Genomic DNA, 17,034 nt, shown 5'->3' on the forward strand with positions numbered 1-17,034 from the left:
GATTCTCCATCTCACAAGTCCCATAAGCAATTGGATCTCATCAACTCTATTGATTCAATTCCGATCAGCATCCCTGCCAAGCCAAGACCCTAAGCGTTACTATCTGCAGCATACTAACGACGATGGCGACCTTGGCCCGGTCATTTTCCTCCGATAGTGCTGACCTTGCTGTCCTAGTCCCCAATAAACCCACTCCGCTGTCGATCTCCTATCAGCAGCTACATAACCATATCGCCGATTTCCAGGCTAAGCTAGCTCGACTGGGTGTCACTCATGGCGCTGCCGTCTCGCTGGCTCTGATTAACTCCTATGAGTTCATAGTCGCCTTTCTTGCCGCCTCCTGGCAGCGTGCCATCGCCGCGCCCTTGAACCCGGCTTATAAGCAAGAGGAATTCGAATTCTACATTGACGATCTGAGCTCCACTCTGCTTTTGATTCCGAAGGGGTCATACATAAAGGATGGACCGGCCGTTCGCGCGGGCCGGAAGTACCAGGCCGCTATCGCGGAGTGCTACTGGAACGGTTCCGAGATCGTTCTAGATGTCAAGGAACATGGAAAACTGGCAGGCAATGGAGGCGCAGATATTCAGGAAGCTCAACCCGATGACATTGCCCTCGTTCTACATACCAGTGGGACGACTGGCAGGCCCAAAGCTGTAAGCTCGATCTACTATCCCACATCCCATTGGATATCTCATATCACTAACATTCCGATCTACCACTTGTCATGCAGGTCCCACTCACTCACAAGAACCTGACAACCACAATGAGTAAGTAGCAATACAACTATACAGACACACTCCCAAAAGCAAAAAAAGTAGACAATCCCAAGAACAAATCCACTAACCCACTCCAGGGAACATCCAAGCAACATACAACCTCACCCCAGCAGACCGAACATACCTGGTGATGCCATTATTCCACGTCCACGGTCTCCTCGCAGCATTCCTAGCCCCTCTATACTCCGGAGGCTCCGTCATAGTCCCTCCCAGATTCTCCGCTACAGACTTCTGGACCGACTTCACCACCCACAAAGCAAACTGGTACACAGCAGTACCAACCATCCACCAAATCCTGCTCAAAACACCCCTCCCCAACCCAGTCCCCCAAATCCGCTTCATCCGCTCATGCTCCTCACCCCTCTCGCCCAAAACCTTCCAAGACCTAGAAAAGGCCTTCAACGCCCCGGTCCTCGAAGCCTACGCCATGACCGAAGCCGCCCACCAAATGACCAGCAACCCCCTTCCCCCAGGAAAGCGCCAACCCGGCAGCGTAGGCCTAGGTCAAGGCGTGGAAGTACGAATCCTCGACAACAACGGCAACGAAGTGCCTCAAGGCCAAGAAGCAGAGATCTGCGTCCGAGGCGACAACGTAACAAAGGGCTACCTGAACAACCCCTCCGCCAACGCATCCTCTTTCACTGCGGACGGATTCTTCCGCACAGGCGACCAAGGCAAGAAAGACGCCGATGGCTACGTGATCATCACAGGCCGTATTAAGGAACTTATCAATAAGGGCGGTGAGAAGATCAGTCCAATTGAATTGGATAACACGCTCTTGCATCATCCGAAGGTCGCGGAGGCTGTGTGCTTCGCTATTCCGGATGAGGGTCACTATGGGGAGGATATCGGTGCTGCGGTGGTGCTTAAGAGTCGGGATGCTGCTACTGAGGAGGAATTGAAGGCGTGGGTGGAGTCGAAGTTGGCGAAGTTTAAGACGCCGAAGAAGGTAGGTTTCCCCCCCGTCCATTTGTTGTTGCTTTGATGAGATATGGGGTCACTAATTGGATTTTATATTGTAGGTGTGGCTGGTCCCGCAGATCCCTAAGACGGCGACGGGTAAGATTCAGCGACGGAAAGTGGCAGAGGCGATGCTCAAGGTCAAGGCGAAGCTGTAGGATATATATGTACTAGTTTGTTACCTACACCATAGAATGTCTTCTATAGTATGAGAAGTACGACGTTTGTTTAAAAAATATGCTACTTATCATGAACCATGTTACTACGAAACAGTAAAGTATGGAACTGTATAAAGCAAACCCGCTTAATCCTACAATATGCGGTTCTTTCAACATTTAGTTATTACCTAAGTAGTAGAAGTAGTACTAAGTACAACATGATCAAACTGTAGATAACACACAACAACCTGATTTTCACCGATTAGTAAGTAACATTAGAATTATCGAAAAGGCTTGTTGCTCGATGGCGACGCATATCTAGAGCTCTCGAGACCGCCCAGGGCGGAGGGGGAGGGTTTGGGCTTCGGGGCATGGACGGGTTGTTGCAGAGCAGCTGAAGGTCTGGTGGCCGGCTTGGGAATGTTTCCTGATGCAAGACGTGGCGCAATTGGTCTGGGGGTCTCCTCTTTGCCAAATCCTTCCCGGACTAGTGTCTTGATAGTCAATTTGTGCGAGACTTTCGGCGGAATCGAGAACTTGAAACGGGGTTCAGGAACTTCTGGAGTTGAAACTAGTATTGGACATGAGAGATATGCATATATACATAGATAAAGATAATACTTACCATCGGTCGGTGGCTGCTTCGCCGCAAGCGGCTCGGCTCCAGAGGATATGGTCTCTCTACGCCTACCTGGCAGTAGGTGATCGCCAAATATGTGTCCTTCTGGCATGCTCACGCGACGGTGCGGGCAGGGAGTTTCAGGCACACATGTCGCATTTGACTCGCTTGAGAAACTATTCGACTGGGCGCGGTAGGGTGTCTTTGGGACGAATGGCGGCGCGGTCACGTTCAGTCGGGTGGAAGGGCTTGGACTTGCCATCGCTAGTCGGGCATTCTCCAGTGATGTAGGCATGATCTGTCCACCGATGCTGGGGGTCGATTGCTTGTCTGGTTCGATTATAGTCTCAGCTTTCTTTGGAGTGGAGCTGTCCATGGATACATTCTGTATACCCAGACCACTGATGGTCGATTGAGGTTGTTCATCTGGCTCAGCTGCCGCTTCAAGAGATTCAAGAACCGGCTTTCCAAGGAAAGGGTCTTCTTGTGTCTGAGTTGTTTTACCTGTGGAGTCATAAGCGCCTTGCAACTTCCCTTCGAGTGCTGTCTTGCATTGCTTCAGGCTTTCACGGTGCTCACCCGAAAGAGAAGTCGACTGCAAAAGCTCGCACAGCATATTAATCTGCCGACGCAGATCCTCGCTGGCTTCGGAATTGTTATGTTGTTTGGTAGGCATGACATCATGCTCATTGGTGAATGATTCCCTTTTGTCCAAAGATATGTCAAAGTCAACTTTTCTTCTAGTAGGAAACCTAGGGTGAAGATCCTGTTTAAAGTCAAGGCCTTTCAGGTCTTCAAGAGAAGGAGTTAGCACCTCCGTAGTAGCAGGACTTTGGCCATGGATGCTTTGCTCCGGTGGTGTGGAGCTAAAGTCAAGCAGGATGGCTTCTTTGACATCAGTTGCTACCTTTGGAGTGGTATCTATAGCATCCGGTGCAGGAGCTGCCTCTGTAGACGGGTCAGTGGTAACTTGTTCTCGTGTTCCAGCTTGGCTTTCAGGCATTCCAGAATTAGATTGTTCATCCTCCGTCGACTCCAAACTCATAGAGGCAGACCCTTGATCCTGACTGGCGGTATCGAGTACGGCTGGAGGTGGCAAGACTAAAAGCGGCTCGTCCGTCTTGGTTGCACTCTCTCGCTGCAAAGCCGTGCTTCGAGGGGGAATTGCCGGTAGCTGAACTACTGGACGGGGAAGAGGCTTGGAAGATTCCGCCAGTTGGGGCTTCGAATGCGGCTGCGTCTCCTGAATGGTAGACCTATCTGTGGTGTCCATTGGCTTTGAAGACTTTTGACTGGCCTCAGGTCTGCCAGCATCGCGAGATGTTTGGGAGGCAGGAGTAGGGGCAGCCGGCGTAGTTCTAGCGCTAACCAGACTGCGAGCGGCAGCAAGGAAACTCTGTGGCTGACTGAGCATGCTACTATAGTCAACCCTGTATCCAAATGTAAGGTTTGATTTGATATCATTTAGGTGATGGTAATTGCAACATACTGTGACACGGGTCTTCTCGGTCTGGTCATAGAAGACGTAGGCCTTCGCACAGCTAGAAGGATCGTATTAGACGCCATGTATCTCACTAATGCGAATACCAATAGCTTACAAGATCGTCTGTGTTGTCCTCTCATGGCTTCTACCTTCCTTGAAGCGTTTCCTTCACGAGCCGTGCGGTAGAAGTCATTGTCGTCAAGAGCCGCATCTCTATGGGACCGCTTCTGGGGCTGAGCAGCATGGCCTCTGGGTGCAAAGTTGGACGGCCTGCATATTCCTTATATATCAGCCAGAAATCTGTGATAGATAAAGGGAAAAGTTTGATACTCACGGTAAAGAGCTCTGCCTTGTTCCACGTCCTCGGGTGCCTATCACGCCGCCGCCACGACCGACCGGATGCAATGACCTGATAGCCGGAGCAGAACCAGAGCGCCTTTGATCCCCTATGTAATTTTGCCCTCCACTTCCCCGAATCATGGCGCTTAGCTGAAGTCGATGACTTTGTCCATCCAGGAGGCTGTCAAGGTTTTCCAGGTCTTCGGTATCACCTATTGTCTTGTGGACATCTTGAGTACAGAAGTTCAGCAAGATGAAAGAGGCATGATATTTAGGAGGTTCTCCTTTCCAATGACTTACTTGCCCAATCCTCAAGTCTCCCCTGGTTTGCGGTGGCCATGCGTTGAGCAGCTGAACCAGGAACGTTTGTCATCCGTATTGCCTCTATGTCTTCCAACCTAGCCTTCTTATGTCGCCTGTCATCTGCAGTTGAGATGTACTCCCGTCGGGCGGTTCCGAGGTCTTCCTATAGAGGTGAAAGTCTGGATTAGCCATTGACTCTACTCAAAAAGCGTGTATAATAGAGAATTGAACTTCCTGTTTCTTTGCACAACGTACCATTTGAAGCCTCTTGAGGCGATCTGAAGTATTGGAATCCATCTTCTCGAAGAGATGATGCTGCGATTGCAGAAGCAAATCGATGTTCAGATGTCTGTCTAAAAATGAGTTGGGACGGAAAGATCCATGAGTTCACTCAGGGAGAGCTGGACGCGTCTTTTAAACGCGTTAGCCTTACCAGAGAGTGAAGTATCCCCGGGGGAAATTCTGTTGCCCAGGCATCACTAGCAATTTCAAGTGAATGACATTTCAGGGTTGCAGAGGTAGTCAGGAAAGCGAGGGTGAGGATAAGGTACGAAAATGTTTTTGTCAGGGAGGAATAGTAGAGAATGTCGCCACTAAACCAGTCAAAACAGCATAGATACTTTGAATAGTTGAACCTTGAAGGGGAAGCACAATGTGGGGGTTAAGCAAGACAGTAGGTATTACAATCGAGTTTTGGGTGCAATGAATGAGGGGTTTGGCTACCAAGAAGGCAGAACAAATATGCTGGTAGTCGGCGCTGTGGATGGATATCTCAAGAGTCAGGTTGATAGAAAGGAAGATACGAGAACCATATAAAGGCTAAGTGAAACAATTGCGTGTTGTGGGTGAGTACCTGCTGTACTAGGATGCCTGCAAACGCAGCTTTGCAGCCACCCAAAGTTAAGCACCGGTTGATTGGACAAGTTTGACAGTTTTGAGCAAGTTTCAAATCGGAGCAATCGACGAAGTACTAGTCTTCGTATGCCAAGTGAAATCGGTAGCCACCACACTACACTCCTTATTCCATCCTAAGTGTTGCCTTCAGAGGTGTCGCGGCTGGTATAGCACAGCTATCACGATTATGTCAATATAGAAACATATTTCTGTACCAGAAGTTTATACGGAAGAGGCAAAAATTGGATATAAAAACGTGATGGCGCACGACAGTATGTACATTTATATCGAGGCAGCCAGAAAGAAATGAAGTCTATCAGATGGGAAGTGAGCTTAATTATGCCCAGAGACCGAATAGAAATATTTTTACGCTAAGCACTGCAGGTGCTCGCGCCGCCTTCATCTATGGCAGCAAGTGAAAATTGTTAGCAAAGCCAGTCCAGAGGCCATCAGGTGAATAGGGTCTTAGACCTACTACTTATCATCTTCATCACTGCCTGCAACAGGCTGACTCCCATAACAGTTATGCCGAATACAATGCACAGATAGGAGGGGATCTTGGCTTTGTGCGACGCATTGCTCAGCTTGATATAGCAAAGAGGCGGAAAGATATAGGCCAGTGCAGCAGCGCTGGTTGCACCAATCAGTTCGAATACTGCACCTAGGTCGCACGTTATCAAAGCCATAGCCATAGCGGACACGACCAGTGCCGATGTGAATATCAGGTGTCGGTTCATGTTGAAAGGCTCGTCGGGAAAGTAGTAAGTTGTCATCACCGATCGACATACAAATGCTTCGAGCGGCAAGGTAGTGAGCATGTTCAGGCCAAAGCATCTTCTTCGGGTCAGCTTGTTGAATGTCCGCGGAATATGGGCCGTGATCTTACAGTCGTGCGATATTGACCAGAATATTGTCGGATGGGAAATTGTTCAAGACGTTTCCTTGAGTCTGTGATCCAAAGAAAAGGAAACCAAAGATGCCCATAGCTAGACACATCAAGAGTGATACACCAGTCGAGTAGTGGGTTACCCTTGCAAATCGGTCCATGGTCGGTTTCTTCAATGAACCGTAGATCAGAAGGCTATTGTGATCTTTGCATCTGTTAGTCTCGGGCCATGTTAAGGGACAATGCTACATACGGCATACGAATGCTGCAAACAGTCAGTACGGTTTTTTGATCTCATAGTCTACCAATGACCGGAACATACCAAATGATATCACTCCAACAGCCTGGAAGAAGCCATCATTAACCAGGAGCAGGCTCTTCACTTCCCCGCGTGATTCTGGAGGTACGCGAAACCCCTGCGTGATCACAGCTACCACAATGACTATCATACTGATCAACGCGAAGGTGGACGCTTTTCCCAACTACATTGAACTGTCAGCACCGTATACTTCAGCTTTGAGGATTACTGATACTGTACCTTAGCAATGTCTCGGTACAGAGACAGGGGATACGAAATTCCGAGAACAAGAAGAACAATGATAGCGCGTCTGTCGGTCAAAAGCCAGAGGAACGACATATCACGAAGGGAAGGGAATAAAGCACTCAAGACATGCGGTATGGTATCTCCAACGATAATACAGAACGCAATCATGCCGCCAAACGCAAACGCCCACTGCGCAACCGATATGGCGATAAGTCCACTCTTGCCAAAACAATGCTGCATTGTTGCCTGGAAAGAGTCCGCACCGCTTAACTTCGAATTGACCACTATCAGGCGAATTGTCCAATCAACAGCAATAGTGAGGACAATCAGGAGTGTTATTCCCATGAACATGCCAGCCTGTCGGAGGGCATAAGGCTGTCCTATTATACCAGCTCCTATAATGCTATTGGCCATGTTCATAAAGGCCATGCGCATCCCACTCCTCGGCCTCGCACTTTCTAGGTGTTCTTCGGGAAAGAATTCATCGGAAGTAGCCAGGGTCACGCTCGGGGCCTCAATGTCTGTCAGCAGAGGGACCATTTGCCTGGCTGACCGGTTGCGGTCTGCACGGCCATAGTCCTCTTCCTCCAGCCATGAGTCTCCGGAGTCGCGACGACCATTGGGGTGGTCTTCATCCTCGGTCTCGTCGTCCAGGTCAAAGCGAACTCGGTTCATCGTTCGAGGAGTGCGGCGCTGTCCCTCTGGTACCGGCTGTGATATGGAAGACTGGTGCGGCTGTCCGCGGGGAGTCGAGCTAGTCGGGGCCGCATGGTTCACAAGCTCGAAGTCTTGTGTCGGCGACTCGGAGAGAAGTGACTGCGATTCCGGCCCATCGGGGCCTTTCTGGTCAGCCAAGAGAGCGCGCTGTCCTTCATCACTGGGCATCGCTGAATTGTGAAGCTCCTGAAACTAGGAATCCCTGATGCGGAGGATGCTTTAGGGGCCAGGTAATCAATCCCCAGGCACGTGATGTCTTATCGATAAGCCGGCTAAAAATAAACGTCAATAGATCAGTCAATAACACCCAAAATACTTTACTGCTTTGGGCAGCGATCATACCAGCATGTAAGCAATTGCAGTGCTGGCAATTATGATGCTTATATTCCCTTGTAAGCTAAGCTACTCAATTCGCTGAAGTTGCATTGGAGATGCACGACGCCCTTTTTCTTTTGGGAGTATATTCGCGATAAGCTTCATGCGCCTCCGATCCCGCGCGCTTGTGACACAAGGTAGTGGAGACGTATTAGTCCTCATGTTCGAGAGTAGTTCCTAGTTACTACGGAGTTCTTGATCAGTGTTGATCTCTTCATTCTGTCATAGTGTCAACATGTTCCATCCATGCGACTATATACACTCCACCTAGAAGGTGAGAGAGCTAGAAATGCAGGGAATTGAGATCGGCGACGTCTATTCCGCTTAGTTCTCCACAGTCATAGATCCCGCCTCTCCTTTCCTTTTTCGTCTACTACAACCACTTCCCCAGTTGACCGGGGGGCTACTTCACAAATGTATATGTTCATGCTGACTGCTCATTATATAAAGCCACGGGATGGTTTTGACAATTGATCTTGGAGAAGATCGACTTAGTTCCCTTGATTCAACTATCGATCTCAATATTCATGCTTCAGCTCAAGTACTAATTCCTGACGACACTGGCTTAACGGATGCAGCCTGTATCGAGAGGCTGCTCCAGTCGCAAGATTTATGGGTGTCCCAAACTCCCGAACTTAAGCTCTACATTTCGGTCAATATCGATGCGTCGATGGTCCTTTCGGCCTCCACTTTCGCTTCATCGGTCGGAGAGATAATGTGTCGTTCCAAGGTATTCTCATGGTCAGCTCCAGAGTAAACTCGTCTTGTAAAAAGAGCTAACGAATGGCGTGCTTATCAAGCTCTGGTCAGATCTTGGCCTTGTTGCGTTATTCAAGAGCTATAGTCACCTCCATTACGGCAATTTCACCTCCTTCAAGCTCATCATCGGCATTCAAAGGGACTTAAAACAGTCGAAGACGAGACCTACACGGAAGACAATGTTATTCGATTATCTTGACAATATTCATCCTCCAGACTACATCAAGTCTGTTTATCTATCTACAGTCAATACATCTATGTCGTTCACTACCAAAGATGGAACCGCACAGCTATATATACTGAATACAGACTCTTTGACAAAACCGGATGCGGTAGGAAACTATTGCTACATGGACTATATACTAAATAGCACGCAAAATACAATTTTGTTTGATCCCCAAGCAGATTTGTATACGGATAATTCTGACAACACTCAAGCCACATCCTTCATCGATGAGCTAGAAGGGTTGCTTGAGAGTGAACAGAGCCCTCCCACACCCACAGAATCCTTCGAAACTATTCCCCCGAAGGAACAGCGTGAACAACTGTACGATCTTTTTTCAATCGGCCTCGAATCGCTTCTATTGGGACGCACTGCATCAATCAATCGGGGTCATCTTCAAAGCAAGAAGCTACAACCTCTTTCACAAATTGCACCCTCGGTCTTCACCCCGAACTACCACAGGGTAAGACCCATCACTACCACAACGAGAACGATTAACTCACCCCTCCACCAGGAAATGAGTCAACGATCAACCCTAATCCCCTCAATCACGAAATCACTTTCTTCCATACTCAAGCTCCCCAACCACCAATCCCTTCAATCCAAACTAGGCAAGCTAAAAACCCGGTCCGCTACAGCAAACACAGACACAAACAATATCAGAAACACTATAAGTGCATCACTTTTCCGCATCGCCCAGAAACAGCTCTACAAGCCACATACATCCCGGAAACTGCGCTTTCAGTCCCCACCACCCAACCCTCAATGCAAGGACCAGCCGTCGCCAGTCGAAGGAAGAATGTATGAAGAACCAGGATATTCTTCCGATGGAGAAGAAGAACTTCTTGGCTTCAGTGAGCCCGATGAAAGTAGTAGCTGCGCGATGCTATCGACGACTACTGCTGCTGCACCTTCTTCATCATGCGGGTCACTGCCGTTCTCGCAGGATGATTATGAAGATGACGATGATGACATTATGTCCGATCGATCTGATGAAGATGATATAATTCCCACGCTGTTTTCAGATGATATGGTAGAGTTTGAAGGACTTGGAGATCACGATGATGACGATATGCTCTGCAGTAGTTTTTGAGCATTATGGTATCTCAATGTCGTCAAGATACTACTGTCTTTGTCGGAGAAGGCATGTTACTAGTATATACAGTAGGAACTATATAGTATATCATTATTATATGCTGTAGCGCAGCCTAGTAGTCACAACGATGATACTGATTACTAGCCTGTCCAGGGAAAATTGAGTTTGTTCTAATCTGTTCAGTTATTATTAGTACTTCTGACAAACCTAATGGGATTATAAACCTTTTAAAATATTCTCTTCTTTTCGAGTTTAGTAGGACGATTGTCTAAAATACACTTTAGCCATAACAAAATGGCATCTTGTCTTCCCGTGTCTTTCTCTTGACACGTACGCCCTATTGAAGACTGAAAATCACCAATCTACTCCCACAATGAATAGTACACTAGTGACGGAGTGACAAGAAGTACCAGGAACCATTCTATCTTAAGACATTTAAGGGGTATAAAATAAGCGAGTATAGCAAAAGTGAAAATCCCTCCGACACAGCATTAAAGCTTCTTTATCACGATCCAGCCGTCAACCAATATTTTATGCTTTTTGGTTCAGGAAAGAAATAATCAGGGGGTAGTATTCGTAGAATGGAATGATTTGGGGTTCTAAAACGATCATTCCTACTGTCCCTTGATAAGGGACAGATGGCTGAGAAATTTGCCACTAGGAGTATCGGAATGTCAGGACGGAGGTCGTTTGATCAATGGTGAGTCGGAGGGTGGAGGTCTGGTCATATCTATGATGTGAGTCATAGAACCGCATGGGCCTCTTTAAAGGGATGGAGGGACGTGGCAGTTGGGGGATTCCTTGTCTCTATCCTGCTCTTGCGGTGGCATCTTGAAGAGCCCGGATGACTGCCACGTCTTGACACCGGAAGACTGAGCAAGTTGATGAAGTTGGGATGGGTCAAATCGGTCGATGTAGTTTTCATCGAGTAATCTCGGTTTCGGAAAGGCATATTGAAGGTATTCTTCAATGACGTCGCATGAATCCCAGCCTTGAAGTTTGCGAAAACAGGCAACCACGCATCCGGTACGATGCTATAAAGAATATTAGTTACGCATTGAACCAAAAAGAAGACAAGTGCTTACCTTTCCCTTGTTGCAATGGACGAGAACAGGATGGTTGCTCTTATCGAGCAGAAGCTCAAGGATACGACACATGACAGAGTCAGGTATCTTAACATTAGGGTCCTTGTTTGCCTGAACCAAAATGCGATGATGTGCAATGCCGTTCTCCTTGACGAACATCACATGGCTTTGGGGGTATGGTTCATCAACCAGTGTTCTAAGGTCTTGTTAGTCAACTGTCACGAATGCGCAAGCTCGCAGAGATACGTACATTATGGTCTTCAGTCCCAGCTTCTTGAGTGCTGCAAGATTCCAGGGGTAGGGAAAGGAAGAGCGATATATCCCTTTCACGACCTCTCCAAAATTAACTGGTAGCTCTGACTGTACAGACTCAGACTCCACAGAGGAGGCTTTATGACGAGCTATATCTAGAACATTGGTTAGCTACTGTAAGCAACAGACGACAATAGAGAGATCAGGAAACCCCAATATGTTCACTGTCAGCGAACTAACCACTCACCATTGGTACTCTTAAGAGAGCTGTTCGAATTCTTCTCGGTCAACGGACAGGCCATACTGGTACCCTGGTGATCCGGACACCCAGCGGCTGTATGACTCAACACCTCCATAGAGAAGTAGCAAGACTCAGAGGTCTCACAACTTCGAATTTATGAGAAAGGGGGGAGTAGGGGGGATACAATGAAGACCACCAGGAGCAAGAAGAACCAGCCTCAAGCTCAATAACCGGAAACTGCCTTGGGAAGAAAGGGATTATGCGCAAAAGGGGAAAGCTTGTGAGACACGAGTAAGGCTGACTCGCAAGCCTCAAACGGAAAAGATCCGACTAGGAAACATAATGACGATGATAGAAGATCCGTCTTTTTGCGATGATGAAATAGATTGAAGGGGATCTTCAGTAGCCAACGCACAACCTAGGGCGGAATAAGAGATGAGGTCTGAGTAGTATGGAGCTGGGACAGGTATGGGCGGTGAGCTGATGTAAAAGAAGGTCAATAGAAAGCGAGCTAGCTTCTGCCGTCAGACCTCACGCGAGCACAATGCTTAAGCAGGAACAGACACGTGCGGCGCAGCTCTCGGTGCAGCTCTCAAGTGAAGCAAGAAGGAACCCCTGCGAGCGTCTCGTGGCAGAGTAAAGCCAGATAGCTACTCACGTTGGTTACTTCCTGGAAGCACCTACCAGAAAGGCTGACGACAGTTTTGCTTCTCGTTCTTCATGACAGAATAAACAGAGGGGAGTGGGAGAATGCAGTATAGAATTTGCGTTTCAGCAGCAGCAGCAGTTGACAAGGAGCAGAGTCTAGCCGTTGTGAGGAACCATGGTTGGGGCCGACTGACTCAGCGTCTAGAAACGGATCGGTGGTCGGGCGCGACTTCGAAAAGGCACCAACATCACATCATTAAAGGGTTATTTTTTCCATCATCATTATCTATCTATAATAATTGATCAAAAGACAAGTGAATTTATCTTCAGCGGGTAGCCGGAATTCATGGAGGGGCTATGCGAGGTTAGTGAAAGCTTTGTAACAGAGGGCCTAATAATATATTCTAGATGCAGCATCATAATCATGCATCTTCCCCAAGGCCAAACATTTTGATCGAGTTATTCCAAGCACTAGAATGAAAAGATTTAGCGACATATTCAGGCTAATTCCGATGGTATGAGGAAATACTCACGCTTCGCAGACCTCTTCCACAGTTATCCCCTTAATCTGGGCGATGACGTAGGCGACATGGGCTATCGCGGCAGGCTCATTACGACCCTTGACCATGAGACCCTTCTGCCACTTCTCCTTCTTGACAGCCTTTGGCAACTCCGGCGCACCCTTGAGGTATTTAGATGAGGCATGGGAGGGACGAATTTCGCACTAGAGGTCAAAGTCAGTAAAGTTACGAATCAAATGACCGTAAGGTGAGGCATACCCAAGGGCCATCTGTTTCAATCTGGAGTCTCTCCAGCGGAATAGCCTTCACCACCTCGAGATTCTCCTCTGTCTTCAGACTGCAACCATTCACGCCGATATCAAGTCCAAGGGCCACCATGCGCTCCATCTCCTCCAAAGTCCCCGTAAAACTATGCACAAGTCCCCTCTTGGGGAGCTTGGCAAGTCGCGGCCCCAACAGTTTCTCAAAATCCTCACTAGCAGCACGAGAATGAAGGAAAAGAGGGAGTTGAATCTCCACCGCAAGATCCAACTGGGCTTCAAAGTACTTCAGCTGAGGTTCTTTGGCACTCAAGAACAAGCGATCATAATCCAGGCCAATTTCACCGAACGCGACAGCCTGTCCATTCTCCTTCGACTGCAATGCGAGCGTCCGGAGCTCTTCAAGCATTTTGGAAGGTCCACCGGGGTACTCATCGAACATCTTCGCCTGACAAGGGTGGACACCAACAGTTGCATAGCAAAATCCAGCTGCAAGGGAGGTAAAGTCAGATGAAATCACCGCTGTTTGAGGGGGGCGATAACAAACGTACGGTAGTCATGTGCAAGTTGAAGTGCGCGCCGAGACTCCTCCAAGTCGGAGCCAGTCACCATGAACTTCTGGCACCCGATGTCCTTTGCACGTTGTACAATGTCGTCCAGGTCACTGTCGTGAACCTGTTTGCCATGGTAACTACCCGAGAATACGGGATCACTCAGGTTGATTCCAATCTAGAGTCTCTGCATTAGCTACTATGGCAACGAACAGCGAGGCTTTCACGGGGCAGTGAATGTCTACCTACATCAACATATCTGATAGGTTTACTAGTAGTAGCAGTAGCAGTAGGAACAGCCTCAGAATCACCCATCTTGACCGCACTCTTAGCCAGGTATCCCTGACTATAATGAAGCGAAGTAGTAGTAGAAAGGCGTCTTTTGCCTAATATAGAACAAGAAGAATAAGAAGCACGCTGACGATGCAATGCCACCCCAGCAAATCTAGTAATAGTACCAGTACTAATACCAGAATCCAAAGACACTAAATCTTCCCAAAAAGCAAACGAGTCAGTCATAACCCTTCTTACCCCACTAGTACCCTCCACAAGGCACAGGAAAAAAAAGTAGGAGGAACACCCCGCCCCCACAGAACCTATATAGCCTGGGATCTCCGCAACATACCTAGTAGTAGTGATCTAGAGCGATGAAAACAACAACCCCTCAGATTATTACTATTGATAGTAGTAGCTGTAGTACCAAATTGTCTCACGAGATACCCTACACCAGTAGTAGCCCGTTGCATCAGTATGCGTTTTAGTAGGGAGAGAATTAAAAAAAAGTTCCCTCCTAGATGGAAACACACACAGCCTTACAAGGGCGAGTGAGGGGGAGGGGCAAGAAAGAGCAGAAAGTGGGACAGAATGGATAAAATAGAATAATAGTAAGCTAGATAGGTAAAAGTACCAATGCCTGACTGACTCACAGGAATGCGGTTGCGGTGCCTGAAATTCTGGGGATGATTATGGCTTGGGAACAGCCACAGTCATCGATCACAATCGAATTTGTGTGGCTGTGGCTGTGAGTTGAATTGATTATGTCAGGATGCATTATTCCGTTGCTTATGTATGGATGGCCGGCCCACCGTCGGAGAAGGGTCTGGTTTCCCCGGTGGGTAGTGGATAGGCAGATAGGAGATAAGGAAGTAACCCAAGCTTTTAGTAGGTTAGCTTGGATGCTGGACCCGTCGTGTGTGCTTGTTGGTGCGTCGTGCGATGAAGATTATGTTTGTGACTCGTGGCTTACATGTCGGTAGGAAGTTGCATGATGTTTCTGTTCTGTGAAGTTTATTTGGGCCATGTGGTTGATGAATTTTACGACTGTGTAGCCTTGCGGTATATAACTGTATAGGTTAGGCATGTCTTTGCCGTACTTTGGGCTTGAATGCCCTGGAGGTGCGTTCTAAGTTAAAGATAGAAGGTATGTGAGTGAATTGGCAATATGAAAGGTGCTATCTGCTGAATAGCACTATACCATGTGATGCCTGTGTTTCTGTCAAGGTGACGGTTTATCGAAGTATCTTGTAGTCCAAGCATACATGTAGAATCATTATTCTCCGAAATACATAAGAATAGACAGCTAAACGGTCACTACTCGTCGGGACAGGCTTCCAGTGGCATGCGCAAGGTAAGCTAGTCATAGACAGTCGACTTGTCGCATGGTTCATGCTTCATTGATAGCACTCGTCGTATCAATCCCTGGACAAGGAGGGGCATGCTAGATAGCAACCAGAATGTCACAGCGATCGGTATCCAACCATGAGTTCATAGATAGTCAGCGCTACTTAAGAGATATGAACTTCGGATACGTGGAAGTGGCCGGACGACACTTGCGTGGATCCAGACAATGGCGTGCTTTTTCAGCTACCAAGAAGAGGAAAGGCAAAGAGCTGCCATTTACCTAACGGGTCCATGCTATGCTATGCACGCAAGGGATGTATATACCGTTAGACGAATAGGTAGGTCAGTAACTAAAAATGTGTATGCCTGGGCAGGGAGGGTTGTAGGATCCGCAAGGTAATTACCGCCTTAGGGACCCTGTTAAAGACGATGGAAACGATTCACATGCTTGGAGGGGTTATCAGTGCAGATGCATCTGAAAACAGACTAATGCGGGGCTGGCTGAAGCCTTGATTTCTTGGAATCCCTGCCATACTTAGACCAAAGCTCCAAGATGCGACAGCCAAGTCGTAGTGGAGAGGTCATATTTTTCAGTTGATTATCGTACCTGCACGTTCTAACTCCGATGACTACATGGCTTAGCTGGGTCGATGCAATCAGCAAACGGGTAGGGGCTGATAAGCACTTATTAACGTGTATCTAGTCAAGTTTGAAATGTGCTTCTCCGGAATCCAAAAAAGGAAAGGCCATAGAAGGATCTCATGAGTTGATGCATGAAGTACGACATTCAGACGGGCAAGAAACAGAATGGAAGATGGAGGGAACCGCCGGAATCCTGCGGAGGATACGGGAGTCACCGAAACAACTCCCAGAATTTTACTTTTGCCGTTGCAAGCACCAACAAGTCACGGTGGCTGAGTCTGCGTTTGTTGAGTTCGAGCAGGATCAGGGGCTGAAATGAGATGGGGGAAGAGTAACCCCGTAGAGGATGTAGACTACGGCGTATATCAGAGTATCTCGTTGCGGAAGGGCTGGAGGAGGTGAAAGGGGACTCCGTAGGGTATGGGGACTACGGCGTAAATCAGAGTACCTTAATTTTAGTCGGGGGAAGGATCCACGGGGAAGCTGCCGGGCAAGCCAGATCGACCTCACGTGCCCCATCCCGTCCGTCTCCACTTCACCGCTCCTCAACTGTTGAGGGGAGTAGGCACTCCCCGAGCCAGTCATCTCCAGCCTTGAGGCGTCGCATCATGCTACACAGTACAGCTCTGTGAAGTAAGCATCCATCGTCCCATCCATCCTGCCAATCATCGTTTCCACTTGGAATCACCCGATTCAAGATCGGCCTACCTGGCAGGTTGGATGAGGGACGGTTGTTGGGTCTGTACACGCATCCCTCTCGGTAAAAGGCATAGTAAAGTACGGTATTGGCTGGTTTAATCCCGTTGGCGCTAGTAAGCTTCTCGAATGTCGTTGGTTGTTTCTTCATTGCGTCACGGCCGCCGAGCTCCAGCAGGTTGTGACGGACGGAGATAGAAGGTGTCGCCGCAGGTGGGTGGACTACTGCTTTAGGAAACCACGTACAGAGCAACAGCTTACGTTTTGAGTTGTTGTTCCTGTCATAACACTCCCTCGCACAGGATTAGATTTCGAGTGTCTGGTTGATGAGGGAAAAATGAAGACTATCTTCAGGTTTAAAAGTGGGAAACTCAGTCCGGATG

The 17,034-nt window shown here is 48.2% G+C and overlaps 6 protein-coding genes across 6 annotated transcripts; 2 read left to right on the plus strand and 4 right to left on the minus strand.

The window, feature by feature from the left end:
* Positions 1-122: 122 nt before the first annotated feature.
* AtWU_02659 (acyl--CoA ligase) lies at positions 123-1,897 on the plus strand (the record flags this gene model as incomplete). The annotated part of the gene is made up of 4 exons (XM_035497772.1): positions 123-656; positions 734-770; positions 857-1,728; positions 1,802-1,897. The coding sequence occupies 4 exons, from the start codon at positions 123-125 to the stop codon at positions 1,895-1,897; spliced, it is 1,539 nt and encodes a 512-aa protein (XP_035353665.1).
* A 281-nt stretch (positions 1,898-2,178) lies between these two features.
* Positions 2,179-4,938, minus strand: AtWU_02660 (uncharacterized protein; the record flags this gene model as incomplete). Its single annotated transcript, XM_035497773.1, has 8 exons — positions 2,179-2,468; positions 2,523-3,020; positions 3,096-3,946; positions 4,006-4,057; positions 4,115-4,269; positions 4,334-4,568; positions 4,639-4,804; positions 4,897-4,938. 8 exons carry the CDS (start codon positions 4,936-4,938, stop codon positions 2,179-2,181), a joined length of 2,289 nt encoding a protein of 762 aa, XP_035353666.1.
* Positions 4,939-5,906: 968 nt separating this feature from the next.
* Positions 5,907-7,850, minus strand: AtWU_02661 (putative amino acid transporter; the record flags this gene model as incomplete). The annotated part of the gene is made up of 6 exons (XM_035497774.1): positions 5,907-5,938; positions 6,011-6,369; positions 6,422-6,626; positions 6,675-6,686; positions 6,744-6,903; positions 6,960-7,850. The coding sequence occupies 6 exons, from the start codon at positions 7,848-7,850 to the stop codon at positions 5,907-5,909; spliced, it is 1,659 nt and encodes a 552-aa protein (XP_035353667.1).
* Positions 7,851-8,514: 664 nt separating this feature from the next.
* Positions 8,515-10,132, plus strand: AtWU_02662 (IKI3 family protein; the record flags this gene model as incomplete). Its single annotated transcript, XM_035497775.1, has 3 exons — positions 8,515-8,787; positions 8,858-9,502; positions 9,554-10,132. 3 exons carry the CDS (start codon positions 8,515-8,517, stop codon positions 10,130-10,132), a joined length of 1,497 nt encoding a protein of 498 aa, XP_035353668.1.
* Positions 10,133-10,899: 767 nt separating this feature from the next.
* On the minus strand, positions 10,900-11,828 carry yphA (tyrosine phosphatase family protein; the record flags this gene model as incomplete). Its single annotated transcript, XM_035497776.1, has 4 exons — positions 10,900-11,169; positions 11,221-11,416; positions 11,471-11,627; positions 11,720-11,828. 4 exons carry the CDS (start codon positions 11,826-11,828, stop codon positions 10,900-10,902), a joined length of 732 nt encoding a protein of 243 aa, XP_035353669.1.
* Positions 11,829-12,783: 955 nt separating this feature from the next.
* On the minus strand, positions 12,784-14,008 carry AtWU_02664 (3'-5'-exodeoxyribonuclease; the record flags this gene model as incomplete). Its single annotated transcript, XM_035497777.1, has 5 exons — positions 12,784-12,832; positions 12,895-13,085; positions 13,141-13,631; positions 13,694-13,871; positions 13,943-14,008. 5 exons carry the CDS (start codon positions 14,006-14,008, stop codon positions 12,784-12,786), a joined length of 975 nt encoding a protein of 324 aa, XP_035353670.1.
* Between the last annotated feature and the right edge of the window lie 3,026 nt (positions 14,009-17,034).

This window comes from Aspergillus tubingensis, assembly GCF_013340325.1.
Source record: "Aspergillus tubingensis WU-2223L DNA, scaffold_4, whole genome shotgun sequence".
In the NCBI taxonomy this organism is placed as follows: Eukaryota; Fungi; Ascomycota; class Eurotiomycetes; order Eurotiales; family Aspergillaceae; genus Aspergillus; species Aspergillus tubingensis.